The 21,734-nt window shown below is 43.5% G+C and overlaps 1 protein-coding gene across 1 annotated transcript in view; it reads right to left on the bottom strand.

Annotated features, from left to right (window-relative positions):
* Positions 1-13,244, bottom strand: part of LOC138979548 (uncharacterized) — a 16,656-nt gene extending 3,412 nt beyond the window's left edge. The window contains exons 1-3 of the mRNA XM_070352262.1: positions 12,934-13,244; positions 1,221-2,357; positions 281-509 (exon numbers count right to left, since the gene is read on the bottom strand). Of these exons, the coding sequence (XP_070208363.1) occupies positions 281-509; positions 1,221-1,439 (448 nt within the window). The 5' untranslated portion in view covers positions 1,440-2,357; positions 12,934-13,244. The remainder of the gene's footprint in view (positions 1-280; positions 510-1,220; positions 2,358-12,933) is intronic.
* Between the last annotated feature and the right edge of the window lie 8,490 nt (positions 13,245-21,734).

Genomic DNA, 21,734 nt, shown 5'->3' on the forward strand with positions numbered 1-21,734 from the left:
AATTGCAACATCTACCACCACCCCCCCCCCCCCCGCCCCGCCCCACCCCACCCCACCCCACCCCACCCCACCCCACCCCCCAATCCAGACAATATTCCACCCATCCTAAACACTGACACACGCACACACTCTATAAATGAAATTGGGAAATGTTGCAAGTGAGTGCAAGCTAGTGTATCAAAGGTTAAGGGACCAAAGCGAACTGAGAAGGTCGCACGAAGACACCAGATGAAAGAAGCACACTTAATGGAGACCACACACCACAAAAATAACATCACACCTGGAAACGTTTCCAGCGACCCAAGGCTTCCGGAACTATCATCGTTTCCTGACGTTGCGTCATATCCGGCGTCAGTGACGTCACTTCCGCCAAAAGGGAAGGCGGAGCCGGTGGTGAGAGACGGTAGAACGCACAAACTGTAGTCACTCCACCCTTGGTTCTCGGGACTCAAACTATCCGCCCCGCTGCCGTACCATGTGCCGTTCAGCATGCATCTTCGATAGGCAAACTGGAGATTTGAAGAGAAAAAAAACAGAGAGCAAAACAATGCAGTGCAAATAAAATGCTCACTGAAACAGCCAGTAAAAATGTGTCCGAAGATACAGCTACAAACGTCACACTTGTTGAATGAAACAGTTAGTCGGCGGACTCCAAATCTGCTACTTATACAAATTTTTGAATTGACTTCAGTCATGTTTCACCTGGGATTCGCTCATATAAAAGCATTACTCTTGAGTACGGATCCAAAGTGCCAGCCGCTAGTGTATATATATAGATATATATGTCACGTTATTAAGATTGAATAAAAGTACTGCTTAAACTAATTGTGAACTGCGAGGCTAAAACAAAATATACGATTATAGTGAGTACAAAACCTGAGGAATAGACAAGGTTGTATGTACCCAGGTGCCTCTTTTCACGTAAGCACAACCAAGAAAGCAAACTTCAAAAGGCAAACGTATTTTAACTGATATTTTCTATTCATTCTTTGCATGCGTGTGTGTGTGTGTGTGTGTGTGTGTGTGTGTGTGTGTGTGTGTGTGTGCGTGCGTGCGTGTGTGCGTGCGGGCGGGCGTGCGTGCGTGCGTGTTTGTGCGTGTAAGCAAGTTGTGTGTGTGTGTGTGTGAGTGTGTGTGCATGCGTGCGTGCGATCGTGCGTGTGTTTGTGTGTGTGTATGTGTGTATGTATTTTATAAAACACAAAATCAATGAAGCATACCTGATGAATATTATACTGATAGATGTCCGGGCACGGTTGCTTGATCACAGCGCCCGCTAACGTCTGAGGCCAACACAGCCACCCGTCCCAGATGACCTGACACATCCGACCTTGACCCAAGGGTCGAAGGTCATCGGTTGCCCTTTCACATTCGGCCTGGCTGGAGGTCAAGTGGGCACCGGTGTTGGTTCTGTCCAGCAGACTCTTAGCGTAGCTCATGTTGACGGAAGATGTTGGTATGTATGGATAAATCAATAAATTAACAAGAGAATAAATAGATGAATCAATAAATCAATCAATCAATCAATCAATCAATCAATCAATCAATCAATAGATTGATCAAATAAATCTCCTTAAAAGGATTCACACACTGTCAAGACCAAAGTCATCTCCACGTTTCTTTCAGAATTGTCCAGGTCAGTGAATGCGAAGCTTGCATTGTGTAGTCCAAAGTAGTAACAGGATGAGTCGAGTCTCTCCCTGAGGTCCATTTCAAGACTGCTTTATGCATGTATATTAAACTGTTACTCCTCTCTTCCTCTGGTTCACTGAACTCAACACCAGTTTAGCCACACCAAATCAAACTTGGCGAACCATTATGAAGGAAAAACAGAGGTTTTAAACCTTCAAAATGGAGTCATTCAGCACATCTATAAAATGCTCATTCCTTGGGTAAGACCCGACAGTCGACATGCTTCTTGATCATGTACGCGCATCAAATCGTCTTCAGGGGCTTCACAGTCTAGCTTCTGCTATCGTCGAGCTTAAAAACAATCGTGTTCAAACGAGTCCTTTTATTCCCTTTTGCGTCTGGTAATAACTGTATGTCAGCTAAGCGAGGCTCAGCTCATTCTTCTGCCAGTCGGCCGTAGAGGAGACATGAGAAATGCTCGTATAGTCAGTCGTGGTAGCGCGGTCTTGTCTTGTTGTATCAAACCTGTGTGTATTACTTGCAGGACTTTTTGTTGTGATAAGCAGCAGGTTTTCTTTTGTTGTTGAATGGAGCCAAGCCAGCGTTCTTTACGATTCTATGTCCACAGTGTTACATATAGTTGCATTGTCTTCCCAGTTGAATTTGGGGTTGGTGCTGTGGTTTCCGTCCGGCGCACTAGAGCTGACGGTCATGTCATCCCAAATCTGAAACAAAAGTTCAATATAGTCAAGAATTAAAATAAATTCACCCACTCTGTTTCCAATATTTTTTTTAAAACTTGAAAGTCAATCCGAAACGCACACAAACAATAAAACCTTCCAACAATGTATGGGTCGGAAAAGATCCTGTAATCCATGTCAGAGTTCGGTGGGTTACAGAAACACGAAAATACCCAGCATGCTTCCTCCGAAAGCGGCGTATGGCTGCCTAAATGGCGGGGTAAAAACGGTCACGGTCATACACGCAAAAATCCACTCGTGCAAAAACACGAGTGTACGTGGGAGTTTCAGCCCACGAACGCAGAAGAAGAAGAAGAAGAAGAAGAAGAAGAAGAAGAAGAAGAAGAAGAAGCATGTGTCCACGTCAAGAAATAACTAAAGTGATCAAGTTAGTCCGGAACTCTCTGGTACTCCGGAAAAATGAAACCTTCCCAAAAGTGCATGGGTCAAAGCGCCAACAGCTAGCGTTAAGTTTCTAAAAGGCAGCAACAAGGGTGCCAGACAAATCCCGGAATGATTTGTTACAATCAAATTTCCGGGCGTCCATTATCTTGAGCCTTGTCATCAAATTACGAGTTTTCATCCACAATCAGTGAATGTACCGAGTATAGTACGCAGTATGACGCTTTGCCTCCAGGGCTAGTGAATGTACCGAGTATAGTACACAGTATGACGCTTTGCCTCCAGGGCTAGTGAATGTACCGAGTATAGTACACAGTATGACGCTTTGCTCCAGGGCTAGTGAATGTACTGGGTATAGTACACAGTATGACGCTTTAAATTGTCGAAATCAATTTAAAAACACTTTCATCTTATTCCTTGTCGGTTCCTGATTCCAAAAACATATAGATATGCTATGTTTGGATTAAAAACACGCTCAGAAAGTTAAAACGAAGAGAGGTACAGAAAAGCGTGCTATCCTTCTCAGCGCAAGTACTACCCCGCTCTTCTTGTCAATTTCACTGCCTTTGCCGTGCGCGGTGGACTGACGATGCTACGAGTATACGGTCTTGCTGCGTTGCATTGCGTTCAGTTTCATTCTGTGAGTTCGACAGCTACTTGACTAAATGTTGTATTTTCGCCTTACGCGACTTGTTTTTGCCTATGTTACCGTAAACAGACTTTTTTTGTTTTTGTTGCCTAAGGCCCGTTTTCAAACTATGACTACAGTCAGTGATTTCTAGGCTCACCAGCCTTATAAGGGTCGAATATTTTCTGATTAGGACCCTTGAAGAAATACAAGGCTTTATAATGTCGATCAAAAATAGAAAAGTATTCTTTTCGACGCAAAACTTGTACGACAATGTTTTGTTTCAAACATGTTTTATTCGGCCAACCATGTGTAGGCCCTATACATAATTGCATGCTATTCATGAATCAACAAGTTTTCAAAGCATGATGGGTGCCATTGCTTCAAGGCACACTGTGGTCTATAGTTATTTAGAATGGTGGAATATTGTAATGTGTGAGCATACCCTAACGTATAACCAGAGCACAAAACGACCCAGAAAGTTTCACCTTTTATCGTAATTGCTGACGCATTGCGCGCTGCTGATTCCATGTTATCATGTAGGCTTCTATAGTGATGAGTTCTACACACTAATGACCTCTAAATCCACACGAGAGCGATGGCTTGGGGCATGCTGGTGCGATGGGTGAATGCTTGCAATTTTACTTAAATTACTTTTCTGACACTACGTATCTCTGGTTATCGGGGCTTCAGGAACGCAGGTACCGTCCGGAGTGTTAGTTCTGTGGCTTCTGGCATATCTCACAGTACATTCAGCAAGGCCAATCACCCCCCCCCCTCCCCCACCCACCCCCACCTGCCTTCCCCTTACCCTCTGCCTAATTAACCCGCTGTCCTTACACATCTTCTAAAGTTGAACAATAGAATTTCAGATTACCGACATCCCTCAAATGCATTTGACATATATCATAGTACATTCCGCGGACGACCCCCCCCCCCCCCCAAAAAAAAAGTTTCCCAGCACACACAAAAAACATACTAAAAAAGTAGGTTATTGGTAGGAATACACCCTAAACAACAAATTTACTTCGATCCAGGTAGTCACTTAATTCATCTTTCACTTCTTCACAACTATAGATAGCCCCGCATCAGCTTACAATGTCCAAGCCATAACCAAAATGGCTTCTTTTCGTGAGAAATAAAAAACCCACTTTTCCTTTATTTACTGGCAGAACTACTCCTTCAACAACAAATTGACCACAGCCCACAAGGAGATTAACCACCTCTTTTCTTTCTACACACATCGTTTAAAAGCATGTCATTAAATGTCTTCCTATCCGGGACCATGCCAATAACCGAATTTGCATTTTTCAATTTTTTCTGTGGTATTATTATTTTTTTCTGGCTGAAAAACCATTAATGAGACAAATAAGAATTGGTTGTTAGGAAAACGTCAGACCAAAGAAAAAAGGATTTTTTGCTTGGAAAACAACGGCACCCCTACAACAACAAATTTCACAATAATCCACCAAGTCACTGAACTCATCTTTCTCTGTCCACAGACACAGCTAGTACATTGCTGAGCGTTTTCTAGCCGCAATATCTGACAGGAAAAAAAGTTTACTGCCGCGGTAGGGAATCCTTCTCAAGATAACTTCATTCTCGTATCAACTTGCTTGTCAGATCAGCACAGACCCCCTGGATTATTACGTGGAATAAAATCCACCCGGGGGATAAGGGCATCGTTCTACGCAGACACATACAAACAAACAATCTAACGTCCAGTTGTTTTCCGTACAGAGTGTGGATTATTTAAAAAAAAAATTGTCGGGGGGGCTAATATTATTTTGTGACTGACACTTGTATCAGTCTGCAAATTTAATTCAGAACAAAAGGGAAGAAATCCGATCTACACAGTCATTTTTGTATCTTCCTTTTTGGGATAAGGTCAGTGTTTAATTGCGAGTTCGCGTGTAATCCGCCACCTGCACTTCTGTCAGAACGACCGAGGTTATCTACGTGCCAGAGTAATGGGGGTGAGACATGGAAACCGTCACTGATTTTTTTTACATTTTGTGTGTGTGTGTTTCCTTGTTTGTTTGTCTGTTTGTTTGTATTTGTAAAAATAGTGTATTCATTGCATGGTACGAAAGCACCATATTTAACACACACACACACACACACACACACACAAAATGTTTTACAATTTATCGGAAGTCACTAAACTCATCCTTCACTTCTCCACACTGACTATAATAATAAACGGCACGGACAACATCGTTCTTCACTCTTACCTGGCCCACCGCATCAAAAACAAACAGCCCAGGATAGACAGGCTTGAGAGGAAACGCGGTGTGTTCATTCTTTGTGCGCTGAGATCAAAGCGCCAGGAAAAGAGTGTTTATTCGTGCCAGAGCTGCCAGGGCCTCAAGTCTTGACAGTCTGTTGTCGGCCGTCGAGATAGCTTTAAAGTCACACTACTTCCCGTGAACTCAGTTCGGCTCTATGTGAGCATAGACCAAATAGCCTATACATGGTCTATGATGTGAGATAAGACCATCGCTCGATCCACATTCACACACACAGAAATGTATTATCCTGGCTGTTTTCTGTGCAGAGTGAGATACTTTTGTTTCGCAAACTGACATAAGTACTTATAGGAGTCCGTTACAAAACTTATTGAGCAAAAAATTTTTGTTTAAGAACAAAAACCACTTACAAAAAATTCCCCCCTTCACTGACAGCAGTCAGGCTATGGATTAATAGTATGTATTCAAGTGGAGATATGTTCTTTATTTCGTGTTTAAAGCCTGGTCAGATCTGAAATTATGAACCGATTTTTTCCCCAGGAAGGAGCCGGGACTGTGCCTTTAACAACAAGTCTTGGAATCAATCACGCTGTAATTTCAATCAATCAATCAATCAATCAATCAATCAATCAATAATAATAATAATAATGGACATTTATATAGCACTTCTCCACAGCTCGAAGCGCTTAAACCAATCAATCAACCGGAAAAGCGTGTTTATTCGTGCCAGAGCTGCCTGGGCCTCAAGTCTTGACAGTCTGCTGCCGGCCGGTGCGATAGTTTAAAAGTCACATTCCATCCCGTGAAATCAGTGCGATTCTAAGGGGATCAGGACCACCCCTCTACGCTGACACATACAGAAATTCAACATCCTTACTGCTTTTAAATGTATTTTGCAAATTGACATAGGTGTCAGTTTCAAACCTGAGTGAGCACACACAAACAAAACAAAACAAGTCGCGTAAGGCGAAAATACAATATTTAGTCAAGTAGCTGTCGAACTCACAGAATGAAACTGAACGCAATGCCATTTTTCAACAAGACCGTATACTCGTAGCATCGTCAGTCCACCGCTCATGGCAAAGGCAGTGAAATTGACAAGAAGAGCGGGGTAGTAGTTGCGCTAAGAAGGATAGCACGCTTTTCTGTACCTCTCTTTGTTTTAACTTTCTGAGCGTGTTTTTAATCCAAACATATCATATCTATATGTTTTTGGAATCAGGAACCGACAAGGAATAAGATGAAAGTGTTTTTAAATTGATTTGGAACATTTAATTTTGATAATAATTTTTATATATTTAATTTTCAGAGCTTGTTTTTAATCCGAATATAACATATTTATATGTTTTTGGAATCAGCAAATGATGGAGAATAAGATAAACGTAAATTTGGATCGTTTTATAAATTTTTATTTTTTTTTTACAATTTTCCGATTTTTAATGACCAAAGTCATTAATTAATTTTTAAGCCACCAAGCTGAAATGCAATACCGAACCCCGGGCTTTGTCGAAGATTACTTGACCAAAATTTCAACCAATTTGGTTGAAAAATGAGGGCGTGACAGTGCCGCCTCAACTTTCACGAAAAGCCGGATATGACGTTATCAAAGACATTTATCAAAAAAATGAAAAAAACGTTCGGGGATTTCATACCCAGGAACTCTCATGTCAAATTTCATAAAGATCGGTCCAGTAGTTTAGTCTGAATCGCTCTACACACACACACACACACACACACGCACGCACATACACCACGACCCTCGTTTCGATTCCCCCTCGATGTTAAAATATTTAGTCAAAACTTGACTAAATATAAAAACGAACACCACTTCATTATTACAACAAAACAACCTTCACAAACAGCAGTCAGGTTGTAGACTGTAGGTATGTGACCAAGTGGAGGGGTGTTCTTTTCTCGTGTTAAAGCAGCTTAAACTGTTTATACGGGTAGGACTTTTGACCAATCAGTTAGTCTTCAGGAGAGGCGTGTTCATCCGTGCCAGAACTACCTGAGCCTTAGCTCTGGACAGAATATATATATAGACGGTCGGGGAGATGGTTTAAAGAACAGGTGTTGTAATCACCTTCAAGTCGACTGCTTCACACATGCTGTTCTTTGAATAAACCAACCAGCCAATCAATCCGTAAGTCAGTCGGCCAGAAAAGTTTGTTTTCTTTCCTGCTACAGCTTTCTGGGCCTGTATGCAAGGGTCGAGGTTAGTGCGAATAACTTCGTCCTTATTTCAAATTCTATTCATACCTTGTACGGTTTTCTTTTCTGTTCTTTTGAATTGATCTTTCACAGATTCACAAATAAACTCCTCGTTCTTTGTCCAACAAGTGTGATTTGGGATATGTACTCTATCGTTTGATTTATATTTCTTGGCCTTAACCGGGATAAACAGTACCCTCAATGCACTTTATCGAAAATCGCCTCCTGCATACCCCGTCGCGATATAACCTTCGTGGTTGAAAACGACGTCAAACACCAAATAAAGAAAGACTGAAAGAAACGCCTGCATACCGGCCCTGACGTCACGCGTCCAAGGGAAGTAATTTTTGAGCGGGCTGCATTGACTCGGCCAAGAATGCAAACTTTCTTCGATTAAAGACATTGTAGCCAGGGGCTCACATCCATGAGAGATGGCATAGGACAAATGTCCTGGACAATGTAAAAGCGATAGAACATTTGTCCCGGAAAAAAATTAATAGGACCTTTTTTGTCTCGCAACAAAACGGACACTAACAGCATGGTTTTGTCTGCTTGGAGAGACACATCGTAGCAAATCAAACTACTGTAAATTGGAAAGTAGTGACAGTTTCCAGATCAAATGAAAGCATAATCGGACAATAACCCCTTTGTGACAAAAACAATAGGACATATGTCCTCTTGCATGAAAAATGTATAGGACATTTGGAAAAAATATCCGTGTATGTCCGATGTCCGACGTGGATGTGACCCCCTGTGTAGCATGTCTAAAGTCTTCGGACTTGTGTTATCAAGCTGTCAAAATCACCAAGTAACTTTTAAGTATAGTTTCAGTTACATGATAACTCATTCTAAGGAACAGATTTTGAGAGCCACAACCCGACAGCTGCCCTTCAACCCTGAACGGGCTCCAGTTGGCTAAGATACATTTAAAAAAAAATTTTTAAAAAGCATCCGATTTCATATATTTTATTTTTTGTTTAACTTTGTTTACGCTGACATTAAAAACAAAAGGACTATCCTTCGATGCCGACCACGACGACATTGCAACAAAACAATTGTAAGCACTGAGATGGACACTTTGACAGTACCGCCAACTGGAGATATTAGACATGGAAGTTCTACAAATCGCACGACCTTTACTACAGCAAATTATTTCTATTACGGCCGCGCTGACTATTATAATTATACCCTGTCAGCTCATTTGTGATTAAAGCTTCAGGTGCCTGTGATGTGCCCCGTTTGCAGTGCACAGGCGTTTGAAGTCACCGGACAGGTGCTGTACTTTTCAAGTCCAAGACTAATATCCGGACTATTGTGAAGCGGCACCAGCCCCTTTCTCTCCTGATTCCATCAATCTCTACCAATCTTCATCCCCCCTCCCCACACTGAAACACACAGACACATCGTCCACTGCTTATTTGTGTAGCCTTACGGCTCTCTCTCTGTCTGTGTTTGTGTCTCTCTCTGTCTCTGTCTCTCTCAGTCTGTCTGTCTGTCTGTCTGTCTGTCTGTCTGCCTCTCTCTCTCTCTGTCTCTCTCTCTCTGTCTCTCTGTGTCTCTCTCTCTCTCCCTCTCTCTCTCTCTCTCTTTCTCTAAAGAGGGTAGAAATCTCTGCTTCTACCCTCTTTGCTCTTCCGCTCTCTCTCTCTTGCATTTTCAGATTGGTTCCGATCTCCCTCCCGATTAAATCACCTGAACACTCTTTCGCAGCCCCCCAACGCACCCCTACCCCCACCCCCCTCTCTCTCTCTCTCTCTCTCTCTCTCTCTCTCTCTCTCTCTGTATATATAGATATACATAAATATATATGTCTGTCTCTCCCTGTCTCTCTGTCTCTCTCTCTCTCTGTCTCTGTCTCTGTCTCTCTGTCTCTCTCGTGCATTTTCATTATCGGTTACGGCGTACCTACCTCCCGATTGCATCACCTGATCACTCACTCGCATCCCCCCCCCCCCCCCCACGACCCTTTCAACTTCCCCTCCCCGCCCCTAGTCTCTTCTTCTCTCTTTCTTTCTGTCCCTCTCTCTCTCTCTCTCTCTCTCTCTCTCTCTCTCCTCTCTCTCCTCTCTCTCTCTCTCTCTCCCTCTCTCTCTCTCTCTCTCTCTCTCTCTCTGACAGTATTTTCATTTATATATTTTTCCTATCTGCCTCTCGATGACATCACTTGATACCGCACTACACGCGGCGCCGCGACGCAAAGGGCAGACAACATCTGTTATGAAAACAGTTGCCAACATCAGACAAGAACTTCATCCAGCGTAACACGGGTAGCCAATGTGGTGTACGCTGGAAGCCCAGGAGCCAATCAAAACACACGCCAGTCGGAGGAGACATGATGACTGCCGCCACCCACTTTCTTTTAATTACTGATATATATCAGTTCGGAAACACACAGACTGACACTGAGACAGACGCGGTATTGACTTGACGCGCGCGCACACACACACACACACACGCACGAGCACGCACGCCGGCACCCACACAAACACACACTGACACACACTCTCTCTCTCTCTCTCTCTCAGTCTCTCTCTCTCTCTCTCTCTCTCTCTCTCTCTCAGTCTCTCTCTCTCTCTCTCTCTCTCTCTCTCTCTCTCTCTCTCTCTCCCCAGACTCGAGTCTCTGTCCCCCTCATCAGGCTCTCCCTCCCTCCCCCATCTCTCAGTCTCTGTCTCTGTCTCTGTCTCTCTCTGTCTCTCTCTGTCTCTCTCTCTCTAAAAAAAAAGACAGCTCCGAAAGCACCTCTCTAATGACTAAGTCGGTGTACAATTTGTGCGAGTGTGTGTGAGGATGTGTGAAAGAGAAAGTGTATAGTATGCTTCCATTAATATTAAGCACACTTTTGATTTTTGTGTGTGTGTGTTTTGTTATACTTTTCCCTACATGATTGTGTTTTATTTGATTTCTTTTTTTATTCTTCATACTTGTTCTTCGTTTCATGTGTGTATTATAGTAGGGACTAGCTGTAAGAAAGGACCATATGGACCTAATGCTATCATCCCTTGGTAATAAAGTTTTCGAGTTCGAGTTTTCCCCCCCCCTCCCCCCCCCCCCCCCCCCCCCCCTCTGTCCCCCTCATCAGGCTCTCTCTCCCTCTCACTCTCTCTCTCACTCTCTCTCTCTCTCTCTGTCTCTTTCTCTCTCTCTCTCTCTCTCTCTCTCTCTCTCTCTCTCTCTCTCTCTCTCTCTCTCTCTCTCTCTCTTCGAGGCTTTGGGTCTGTCCTGACCTCGGACCAGCCAAGCAGTCACAACTTGATTTTACACAGTTTCATTTCAATCGCTTCACTATCAATCTGCAATGATGACTGTTGTTCGTATAGCCGGTGTGCCGTATACCGAAAGTCAAATCATGGCCGGGATCTACACAGTATTTAAGTAGCACTCGCCGTGTAGCCCTAACTAGTAGCGATGACTCAGGCAAAACACAACACCAGATGCCTCGAGTTCCGACAGTTTACCCACGAAGTGCTCCGGACACTAAAACGGGAACAACACAAGACTGGCTGTGAGAGTGTAACCCGTAGCTTTCATCTCTGCAGGCAGAATTATCAAAGTAAGCTAAGATTCCTTCCCGACACTGAGTCAGTGCAGGATTATATCAATCATCATGTATAATAATTATATGTCTTCAGTCTTTTACACGGGATACTCAAAAGCTACACCCTCACCACCCCCCCCCCCCCCCAAATTAACTCGCGGCTGGGAAATGGCGGTCTGTGATGTGGTCATACACGTACTTTACAATGCCCACCCAAAAATCAACCCATGAGTTGCGGTCACGCGACCCCTGTAACAAAACAAGAAATTCCTCCGAGGTAGGAAAAACACCCCCGTCAAAGGGAAATAACCTTCTCAGTTGGTGGCAGTGACTGAGTGAGAATGGTTATTTCCCTTTGACCATTAAGATGTCCCTCTATAAGTCCTTGTATAATTTTAATCCACCAATAACTCCCTAACCGTGTGTTTGAATGGTCCCAATCTCAGGAATGTATAGAACCTGTTCACCAAGTTTGGTGACGATCGGTCCGTTCATTCTTGAGATCTATATGCGAACACAAACAAACAAACAAACACATGGACCGAATCCAATAACTCCCTAACCGTGTGTTTGACTGGTCCCAATTTTTGTAAGGACCGTCTCAGGAATGTATAGAACCTGTTCACCAAGTTTGGTGACGATCGGGCCGTTCATTCTTGAGATCTATATGCGAACACAAACAAACAAACAAATGGACCGAATCCTATACACACCCCTATACCGGGGGTGTAAAAACTCTTTGACTGATCCAAAACAAATGTGCCAGCCGGTGTGACGTTTTCATCTTTCGCCGTGTTGATATTTCGCTTCTCGGCCTCGTTGATCTAGTATAAACTCGTGACAGGTGTGACGTTTTCATCTTTCGCCGTGTTGATATTTCGATTCTCGGCCTCGTTGATCTAATATAAACTCTACACTGAACAAAAAAACACCCTTGGATAGTACTGATGAGCGACCTTGTGTACCTTACATTCATGGGGCCAAATTTGTCCAACCAATTTGTTTTATTTAACTTAGAAATTTGATTCATCCTAAAATGTTTTCCTTCTTACTCAAGGGACGTAACCACTCAGTACACGTTTTCGAAGAATTCGATTTTGGGGGTGAAATCTATTAAATGTTACCACCAATTTTCTTCACATGCAAGAAACTGACATGCTTTTCGTCCATAAATAATTTTACTTCTTAATTTTACCAGGAAACAACATCAGTTTCAGTCATGAGTACAGTATATATGTCGAGGGGGAAATATGTACACAGGCGAAAGATGAAATCGTGACACCGGATAGTTGAGGCATAGCGGAAAGCTTAAAGGAAATGACACGGGAATGAAAGTTTCATATATATATTCATCTCTGTGCTCTTTGATTTCTGATGGGTGGTTAATCGTGAAGCACCGTAAATAAATTGTCAATTATTTTTGTACACCAACCAATCATTAAAAAAATACAAATTAAAACCAACAAAACCCACTGTCACAATTATACACACTTTACAAAAAAAATTAAAAAAATACCCGAAACTGAGCCTTACTTCCAGCAGCTGGACGTATAGTTCCGATAATTCGCCGATCACATATCCATGTTAACAAATTGTTACCTGGATCGCCACCTCACCATCCCGCCAACACAACCACAGCTGCAACACCGCAGCAAACATCCCAGTTATGCACACACCACAGAAAAGTAGTCAAAACTTTCCACAAGACCGGGGGAGGCATGCGTTTGTGGGCACACACAGTGAAAGCCCTCGCGGCTTGAACAAGACAGTAACCGATTGTGCACTCGTACATAAGTCAGCCAGAACGTCTTTTCGTGCAGGATATAAAAAGTCCCAGACTGAGAGGAGCATTCTTCTGCACGTGCGCTTCGGGGGGAAACAAGAGAAAAAGCTGTCTGTCTGTGAATGGATTAGAAGCACAAGCACCACACGGCTCGCAGGTCGGCCCTGAGAGGCTACGAGAGCGTGACCTAATTTTCAACGATACACGCACGTTGGGGGGTTGAGCTGGTAGTATGATGAGGAAGGGCGTAGTACTGATGTGAGTTGATTTGTATGACCTTAGCTACGTCAGGGGCTTGGCTGGGCTGGGCCGGTAAACGATTGAAGTCGGTACAAATCTGTATTTCTGGATAATTTTGCAATAATAACGTCCCAAAATAAGGGAAGTTTAATTGCTTCAAGGCTGCAAGGTACAATCGCCCCACCTCCCCCCCCCCCCCCCCTCTCTCTCTCTCTCTTTATGTGTAATCAGTGCAGACAAGGAAGAAGGAGAACAGAAAAGACATGCAAAAAACAACAAAGTCAGTCTGTAGTGTTCCCGCAGTACTGTTAGCCACCAAAATCATACACTTCTATTAAAACTTGTAATCACTCTGCGGCCTATCCTCTCAGTGATTTTTAGACTGAAAGACTGAGTTACTCTTTGGCACAAGCTGGACAGGTCTCAAAACGCCAGGCTGGCCGTGGTTGACACTGAAAAGGTTATTCTTATGGAATCATCCCAACGAATTCATTTTGATTATAACTGCACTTAATTCGCTGCGCAACTTGTGACAAGAGAGAGAGAGAGAGAGAGAGAGAGAGAGAGAGAGAGAGAGAGAGAGAGAGAGAGAGAGAGAGAGAGAGAGAGAGAGAGAGAGAGAGAGAGAGAGAGAGAGAGAGACAGACAGACAGACAGAGAGAGACAGAGACAGAGACAGAGAAGACAAGGCAAGGCAAGGCAAGGCAAGGCACGACACGACACGACACGACAAGACAAGACAAGACAAGACAGTTCTTTATTAACGAAGGTAATGGCATAAGCAAACAGGTGCTTTTTTACATCCATCCCTCGCCCATGGGAGGGTTTAATCTAATGATAATACGTTTTAAAACTGTTAGAATATCAATTAAAGAAGTAATAAAAAAACGAACAAACAAACGATTATACAGAATACAAAAAAAATATATATATATATACATACAAACGAACATAACATATTATTGTCAAGGGCATAATGAAAACAGTTTCAAGCAAGAAAAAACGTGTACTTCTTCTTCTTCTTGGCGTTCGCAGAGGTTACACAATCAGTCCAGCACTGGTGATAAATGTTGTCGTTTTCTCCAACTCCTGTCGACTGCCGTATAGTTTGGTCTGCAAGGGAGTTGGTGACGGCCACACTTCTTTTCGTTCCTCATCTAGTAAGGGACATCGCTGTAAGATGTGTTCCGCTGTTTGGTCCTCTTGACCGCAGGCACAGGTTGGTGATGGCGCCAGCTTGAACTTTCGGTTCATGTGAGCATTGAGCCTGTTGTGGCCAGTACGCAGTCTGATGAGGTTGACTTGCTGCTCTCTGGACATTGTGTGGTAGTCATCTCTGTTTGTCCTTGGCCTCATCAATGCCTTGATGATTGTCTTCTGCTCACTAAAGCTGACACTGTTTTCAGGTTGGTCTTCCACGGCTCCTTCTTTTGCCAGCTCATCGGCCCTTTCAAAAAAACGTGTACAACTTAGAGGGAAGAAAAATTCCGTGAACTGAGGAATCAATGGAACAACTACGTTGCAAGTAATAACAATGTAGCATCGTTACATAAGTCATGCCATGAAATTAATTAGGTACATTTATCTACTGAAACGTGTAAAAGGTACAATTAAGGCATCAGAAATATAAACATGTTCAAGCTAAGTGAGAACAAAATGTGCCATGTATAAGGAATGAGAAATATCTGTATTTAAAAGTCTTGGCATTGACGGAATGTCTGAGACCGCTTGGATGTGAATTCCAAAGATTAGTCCCCGAAAAGAGTAGGCTGGACTTAAAAAGATCTTAACGAGGCCGAGGAGCATACATTTTTGTTGGGTCTCTCAAATTGTGGGAAGTGAATTGAGAAGAAAAACAGACAGACAGACAGACAGACAGACAGAGACAGACAGACAGACAGACAAACAGACAGAAAGCTTGCAAACGTTCCAACATCGAGTCATTCCCTTCAGATTCAGGCATGAATAAAATTAACACATCAACCCTGCTGTCATATAAACCTTTTACCTATCACACACATACACACCTCCAGTCTAGCTCTTCCTCCCCCTCCAACCACTGTTTATATCCATGGATAACTCAGTGCTTACCCCATCCCTCCCAATATCCCCCCACCCCCCCTTCAAACCCGTGACATAGCGAAGGCAATGCGCTCCGCACGCACTCAACGATGCAGCGATAAAGGAGCAATGGTCTCGGAAGCGACTGCCGTGTGGAGATATCGCACAGGCCGTTCTAAGTCAGTCAAGTCTGTCGGGTGCCGCTAGCTCAGAGCTGAAGAATGGCATAAATCACCATCACCTCCACTTCCACGCCAAAACAGAGTGTGCCTTGTTGTGTTCGTTGACCTTTTTGCTGTCAGTCAGTCTTAAACCCTCTTGACGTGTGGTGATTATATAGTTCTTGAGGAGGTTGAGTTCTAAACACATGATGGACCAGTTACACCCATCAGTTTTGCTGCCTATATTCAACGAAGCACGTTGCACAAAAGAGTGTATCCCTACGCCAAAATAGAGTTCACCTTGTATAGTTCTTGAGGAGGTCAAAGCCTAACCATTGAGTGGTTCTAACACATGATGGACCAGTTACACCATTCAGTTTTGCTGCCAATGTTCAAGGAAGCACGTTGCACAATTTCGCCAATAACTGACCATCAAATCACTGAACTGCACGCCAAAACAGAGTTTACCTTGTATAGTTCTTTAGGAGGTCGAGTTCAAACCACTGAGTGGCTCTAACACATGATGGACCAGTTACACCATTCAGATTCCGTTTGCTACCTATCATTCAATTAACGCACGTTGCACCATGTGTCGCAAATAATTAACTGACCATTAACATGGGTGGGACTTAAAAAATTCATGAAACCTGAAGAATTTTAAGGGGAGGTGCCCAGACGCTGAAAGATTTGTATAATTAGCCATACAAAAAAAAGCGTCACCACAGACTGACATTACGAATCCGGATTTCCGGAGTATACCGGACGAATCCCACTCATCCATCAGACAGGCTTTAACAAAGACGCATGGTTCCGGTTTCTTCCACGTGTATAAAGTACACGCATACCTCGCCAGGTTTGTTTCTGTGACTAGTCGACAGACGCCAAAACGTAGAGTCAAGTTTACCTTGTGTTCGTTTACCCCTTTCAGTGGTGATAGTCTTGACAGTTTTCAGTGTTGCGTTGTCGAATTGGTCGAGCAGTTCACCCGTGACCTACAATGACCATACAGTTTTGTATGTTCGCGCAAAAGCTTACGATTTTGACCCCGTTTGGCTTCCGACGAAACTGAATCAGTTCTGACACTGCAAAAGAAGCTAGCGGCCTTGAAGCCTAGCCATTTCAGTAGGCAAACCTAGTAACTGATGATCAACGAAATGTTGCTAATTTCATTTTCAGTTGTAGAGTTCCTTAACCTTTGAATTATCGGCCACGGTTCGTGTTTGCAGGTTGCACCTTATCTCTTGTACAGCATTGCGCCGTCACAGAAACTGACCGTGACTGTGATGCAGCTGCCTACCGTTTGCATGGCAGTAGCGCCGACCACACTGACGCACACACACACGTAGGCACACACACACACACACACACACACACTGTGACACCGGCACACACACACTCACACTCACACATACACACACACACACACACACAGAGCCTGGACTGACTGACACGCACAGGTTAAACTTAGTTTCAAAAATAAATAAACTGAAGGTGCCAGGTTAAAAACCAAATCCACTTTTACAGTCATGTTATTCTTCAACTATCTTCGCAGGTTAGGGCATAACATTGTCAGTTAGTTGAGCATAACGTCAGTTTAGTTCTAGTCCAAATTTTACAACACTTCAGTGTTGCTGTCGCTCAGTGAGGCCGGACGAGGTGTGTGTGTGGTGCGGCGGGGGAGAGGGAAGGGGGGGGGGGGGGGGTCGAGTAGTTGTGAAACGATTCTCTTTTGGCCGGGCGATAGCGATGAAAGTCCCAGGGTTATGGGGGTGGGGGGGGGGGGGTGAGGATTGCGTAGGGGGAAGGGGCCTAGAATAGCTGATCAGTATCGGCAATATGATCTATGACTGCTTACCGCTAGTGACAAAACCTGAACACGGTTACCATTATCACGTGAAAATTGGTAATAAACACTGTCAGTTGGCATTTTCACGTGTTAATTACTAATTTTCCGTTTTGGCTCTGGCAATCCGTCGGAAAGCGAGCTAACACTGAAAATTAGTTATTTTCACGCGAAAATGAGTAATAAACACGTGAAAATTAATATTTTTCAAGCCATAATTGTAATTTTATCTTGAAAATTATTAATGTTCACCGCATGATTGTAATTTTCACGTGATAATTACAATTTGTTAGTTCTGGCACTAGTAAGCCGTCCTAGTGATCACCGTACGGAACGCAGGGCAACGGTCAGATCGGCCGGGAGCTTTATGAGCACTCGAATGATCTGTTTATTTGGGAAGGGGGGGGGGGGGGGAGGATGGGGGGGGGGGGAGGATCATGGTCGGGGGAGCGAATTAACGGTCGTGTAAACCTATATGTTCATCTGCCCAAACAGGGTGCAACATTGTTGAGTCAGCACTGACACTAGGAAACGCACACCATAACATGTACGTGCAATTTACGGGAGCTACTATTTACAGGCATGGGAATTAAAAATTGTAAAAACGGCTGAAAATTAAGGAAAAAAGAGGAAATATTTTTTGATGACCGGGGGGGGGGGGGGGGGGGGGGGGTTGTCACTAAAAGTAAAACACTACATATTTCGCACTAAAATACGAAAAAAGAGGAATTTCTACTGCAAAAATTTAAAAAAAAAAAAAAAAAAAAAATTTTTTTTTGCTGAGAAAAAAAAGCGAAAATGCGATTTTTTTTCGGCGGAAAATTAAAAAAAAAAGCGGAAATCCGCCAAACGGCGGACAATTCCCATCCCTACAGGTTAATTTAGCACCTCATAGCCGGCTCTGATATATATGGGGTTACCTCCCGTTAGCTGCACTGATGTAACCATGACGTTACCAGCAGACCAGGAAATGAGAACCAGCTCTAATTAGGCGGAACATGCCCCAACGCAAACACACCCCCCCCCTCCCCCATTACACACGCAATACAACTTCTGAGAATCGCGTGTACCAGCTTGTCCGTATAGTAATCTCGGCCAATGTTTCCCAGCGTATTAATGCTGCCAGGCTCATATTCTGAACGCCAGGGTGCGTGTTGTTTGGTTATGGGGGTAGCATACGGAATTTATTGACACAAGCTGGCACAATCTAGAGCCCTGAATGACAAATGTTGTTGTGACTTGGCCTTTCTGTTTCCTAAATTAACGAATTCCTGGCGCCTTGGTCGGAAAAGTTAATTACCTTTTGATTTTTGCTGTAATTATGGGAACATTCTGCTGGCTTAGTGGCAATGGTTTGTAACCTTGTTAATGTGTAACTAAATCATGTGTGTGTTTGTGTGATAGAGAGACGAGAGAGAGAGAGAGAGAGAGAGAGAGAGAGAGAGAGAGAGAGAGAGAGAGAGAGAGAGAGAGAGAGAGAGAGAGAGAGAGAGAGAGAGAGAGAGAGAGAGACAGAGAGAGAGAGAGAGAGAGAGAGAGAGAGAGAGAGAGAGAGAGAATCAGAATCAGAATGTTTATTTGCGAAAACTCATATTGTTTATAGCAAAAGGGTGCTGGGGGGTTGGGTAATCGAACGATCCACGAACATCAGTGTACATATTGGTTACACAAAAACAATGCATCGTGATTCGGTCCGAAGCATCCAACTTGTAATCCAAGTCGGGAAATAACTTTTCCGTTTCGAACACGGTATTGTTCCATATCGATCGCGGTATTGGTCCATATCGATCGCGGTATTGTTCCATATCGATCGCGGTATTGTTCCATATTGATCGCGGTTTGTCACAAACACACATGAAATATGTGTGCCCTGTAGTTTAGCGACAACAGTCAGTCTGGCATGGCACGGAGGTAGCACTGTACCAGTGTAGACACGACATGAAGGTCAGTAGTGAGATGGTCGATTTCTTCTCTAAAGACGTTGCGGTCGACTTGGGGCAGACGCCGGACACACGGGGGCGTTTCCTCCTCTTCTCGGAATGACGTTGTCTGTGCTGTTTCGCAGTCGTATGTCAGGACGTAGTCGTCTCCCCTTGCAAACAGCGTCTTCTTTCCACCTTTTCTTTCGCACACTACTTTTGTGAGAGTGCGGTTCCTCTTTCTGTTTAACAGTTTCTCTCTAAGTCGCACGTTCTTTGAGCAGTGTGAGGCTAAGTCGTAGACATCATCTGGTTCAAACTCACGGTCCGTTGCTGCCAGTTCAGCTGTAGTGGTTCCGTCGTCTGCTGTCTGTGACGTCACAGCACTACACACCAAAGGGTTGACATTCTCGCACGTGGTTGAGCTTGCAGTGTCACAGTGGGCAGGTGCGTGAGTGACACTGGTTTGCACATCCTGCACGTGCTGGGTAGAAGAAGCACGGCTATTGTTGACAGGGGCCTCTACCGCGGATGACGCTGTGTTCTGTTCCGCTTCAGCTGCTTTGCGTTGCACGAAGTTCTTTCTTCTTGTTTCATCACGCTTTACTTGTGACCTGCTTTTCTTCCTGTAGTGAGCTATGTTGGCTTGGTCTGATGGCGGCCCAGCAAACCTCAAAACAACTGTTGTACTGTCACCTTCCCCCTGGATTTTCCAAGAAGATAGCCCAACTTCGTCCACTAAGTTGATCAGGAACTGTTCCAGGCGATGTGGCAGTCCCGTTTGTGACATTTTTGGTCGGCAATAGTAGCTTAGGAGAAGATACTTATCAAATGTTGCGGAGCTCCGAAATTTGCGTCCTTCTCTGGTGGTAAGGGCAGACCACTCGAGAGAGAGAGAGAGAGAGAGAGAGAGAGAGAGAAGCAGCAATTCGAGGACTGATTGAAAAGTTCCATAATTCGTTTGGCCTCCGTGAAATGTCATTTTATCTTTTCCTGTTTACATAAAAAGTCCTTACACGTGCACAGAAAAACAGACATGAGCACACAGAAACACACACACATAATTCTCTCTCTCTCCCTCTCTCACAACTCACATTCTTACAGCCCACTTTCTCTTGATAACAGAAGATACCAACACACACACACGGCTGGAGAACAAATTCAAAATGTTTTATTTAAATTTTAACAGGGTTATCAAAGCAACTAGACTGAAACCTTTGATTTTGAGTTAATTATGTTTGTCAGTTTGTAGGCTATGCAAGTGTATGCTCATGCACACTACTCATCAACAGGCCTGGGAATGAGCAAAAGTGGTTTGGGCGTACTGACGGTAAAATGTTGCGTTTTAAGCATTTTTCAGGGCACACGGAGGCTCTTTTCTTACACAATTAGAAAAGGACTTAGTCCTATTTACCACGAAAGGCCTATCATTCCCAGGCCTGCCAATCATTGTATGCATCAAGTATCAAAATGGGTACACCAAAAGAAACAGCATCAAGACTTGAGTTTCACGAATCACACTCAACTGGTCAGAATTACATTCAATAATTGCACATTTTTAATCAAACATTTCTCTTGAACATTTTAAAAGATAATCTTTAGACTTTTAAAGGCATATGTACGCGCTCCCGTGTTTACAAAGTGTAGTTTGCCCATAATCGATGTCAAACGCACCATAAGACCATATAATGACGATATGTCACCATGCGTGGACCATAATACATGCATTACAGCTTGCTCTAGCCTCTGAAAAAGTGAGGATGTCAACAAAGCCGCGGTGTTAGCTCCCTTGCATCAACGTTACATGTGTTGCCAAATCTATAAATAGGACGATCCAGATCAAAATGAAAATTAACATATCTCAACATTGAAGGGGTCCTAGACCACAATATTTTGCAGGGAACTTAATTTAGCATGTCTCCAGCTGTTGGTAAAGCAATTAGCGTGTATAGTCATCGAGTACATATGCCTTTAAGACAAAATCATCTGAAGAACAATGAACTTTAAAATCAAATTCATAATGTGTGCTGCATAAAATGACAGTGAAATATTCTCAACAAACATGCATGTGTCAATGTGCCCAAATCAATTGTTGACATTTTTTCAATATGTACACGTATGTATCAGCATCAGGCTGATACCTGAATTTTTTGTAACTGTTGGAATTTATTCATGAATGACTGTGTATGGTGGAACCCCCCCCCCCTCCCCCATTTAAGACTCCCTCCCTTTAAGACCTTGTCTTCTCAGATTTTCTGTTCATAACCTCTGTCAATTTTCAGACATGGGAAAACAAATTACAAAAAAAGTAAAAATTACAAAAAAAG

This window comes from Littorina saxatilis, linkage group LG11 (genome assembly GCF_037325665.1).
Source record: "Littorina saxatilis isolate snail1 linkage group LG11, US_GU_Lsax_2.0, whole genome shotgun sequence".
In the NCBI taxonomy this organism is placed as follows: Eukaryota; Metazoa; Mollusca; class Gastropoda; order Littorinimorpha; family Littorinidae; genus Littorina; species Littorina saxatilis.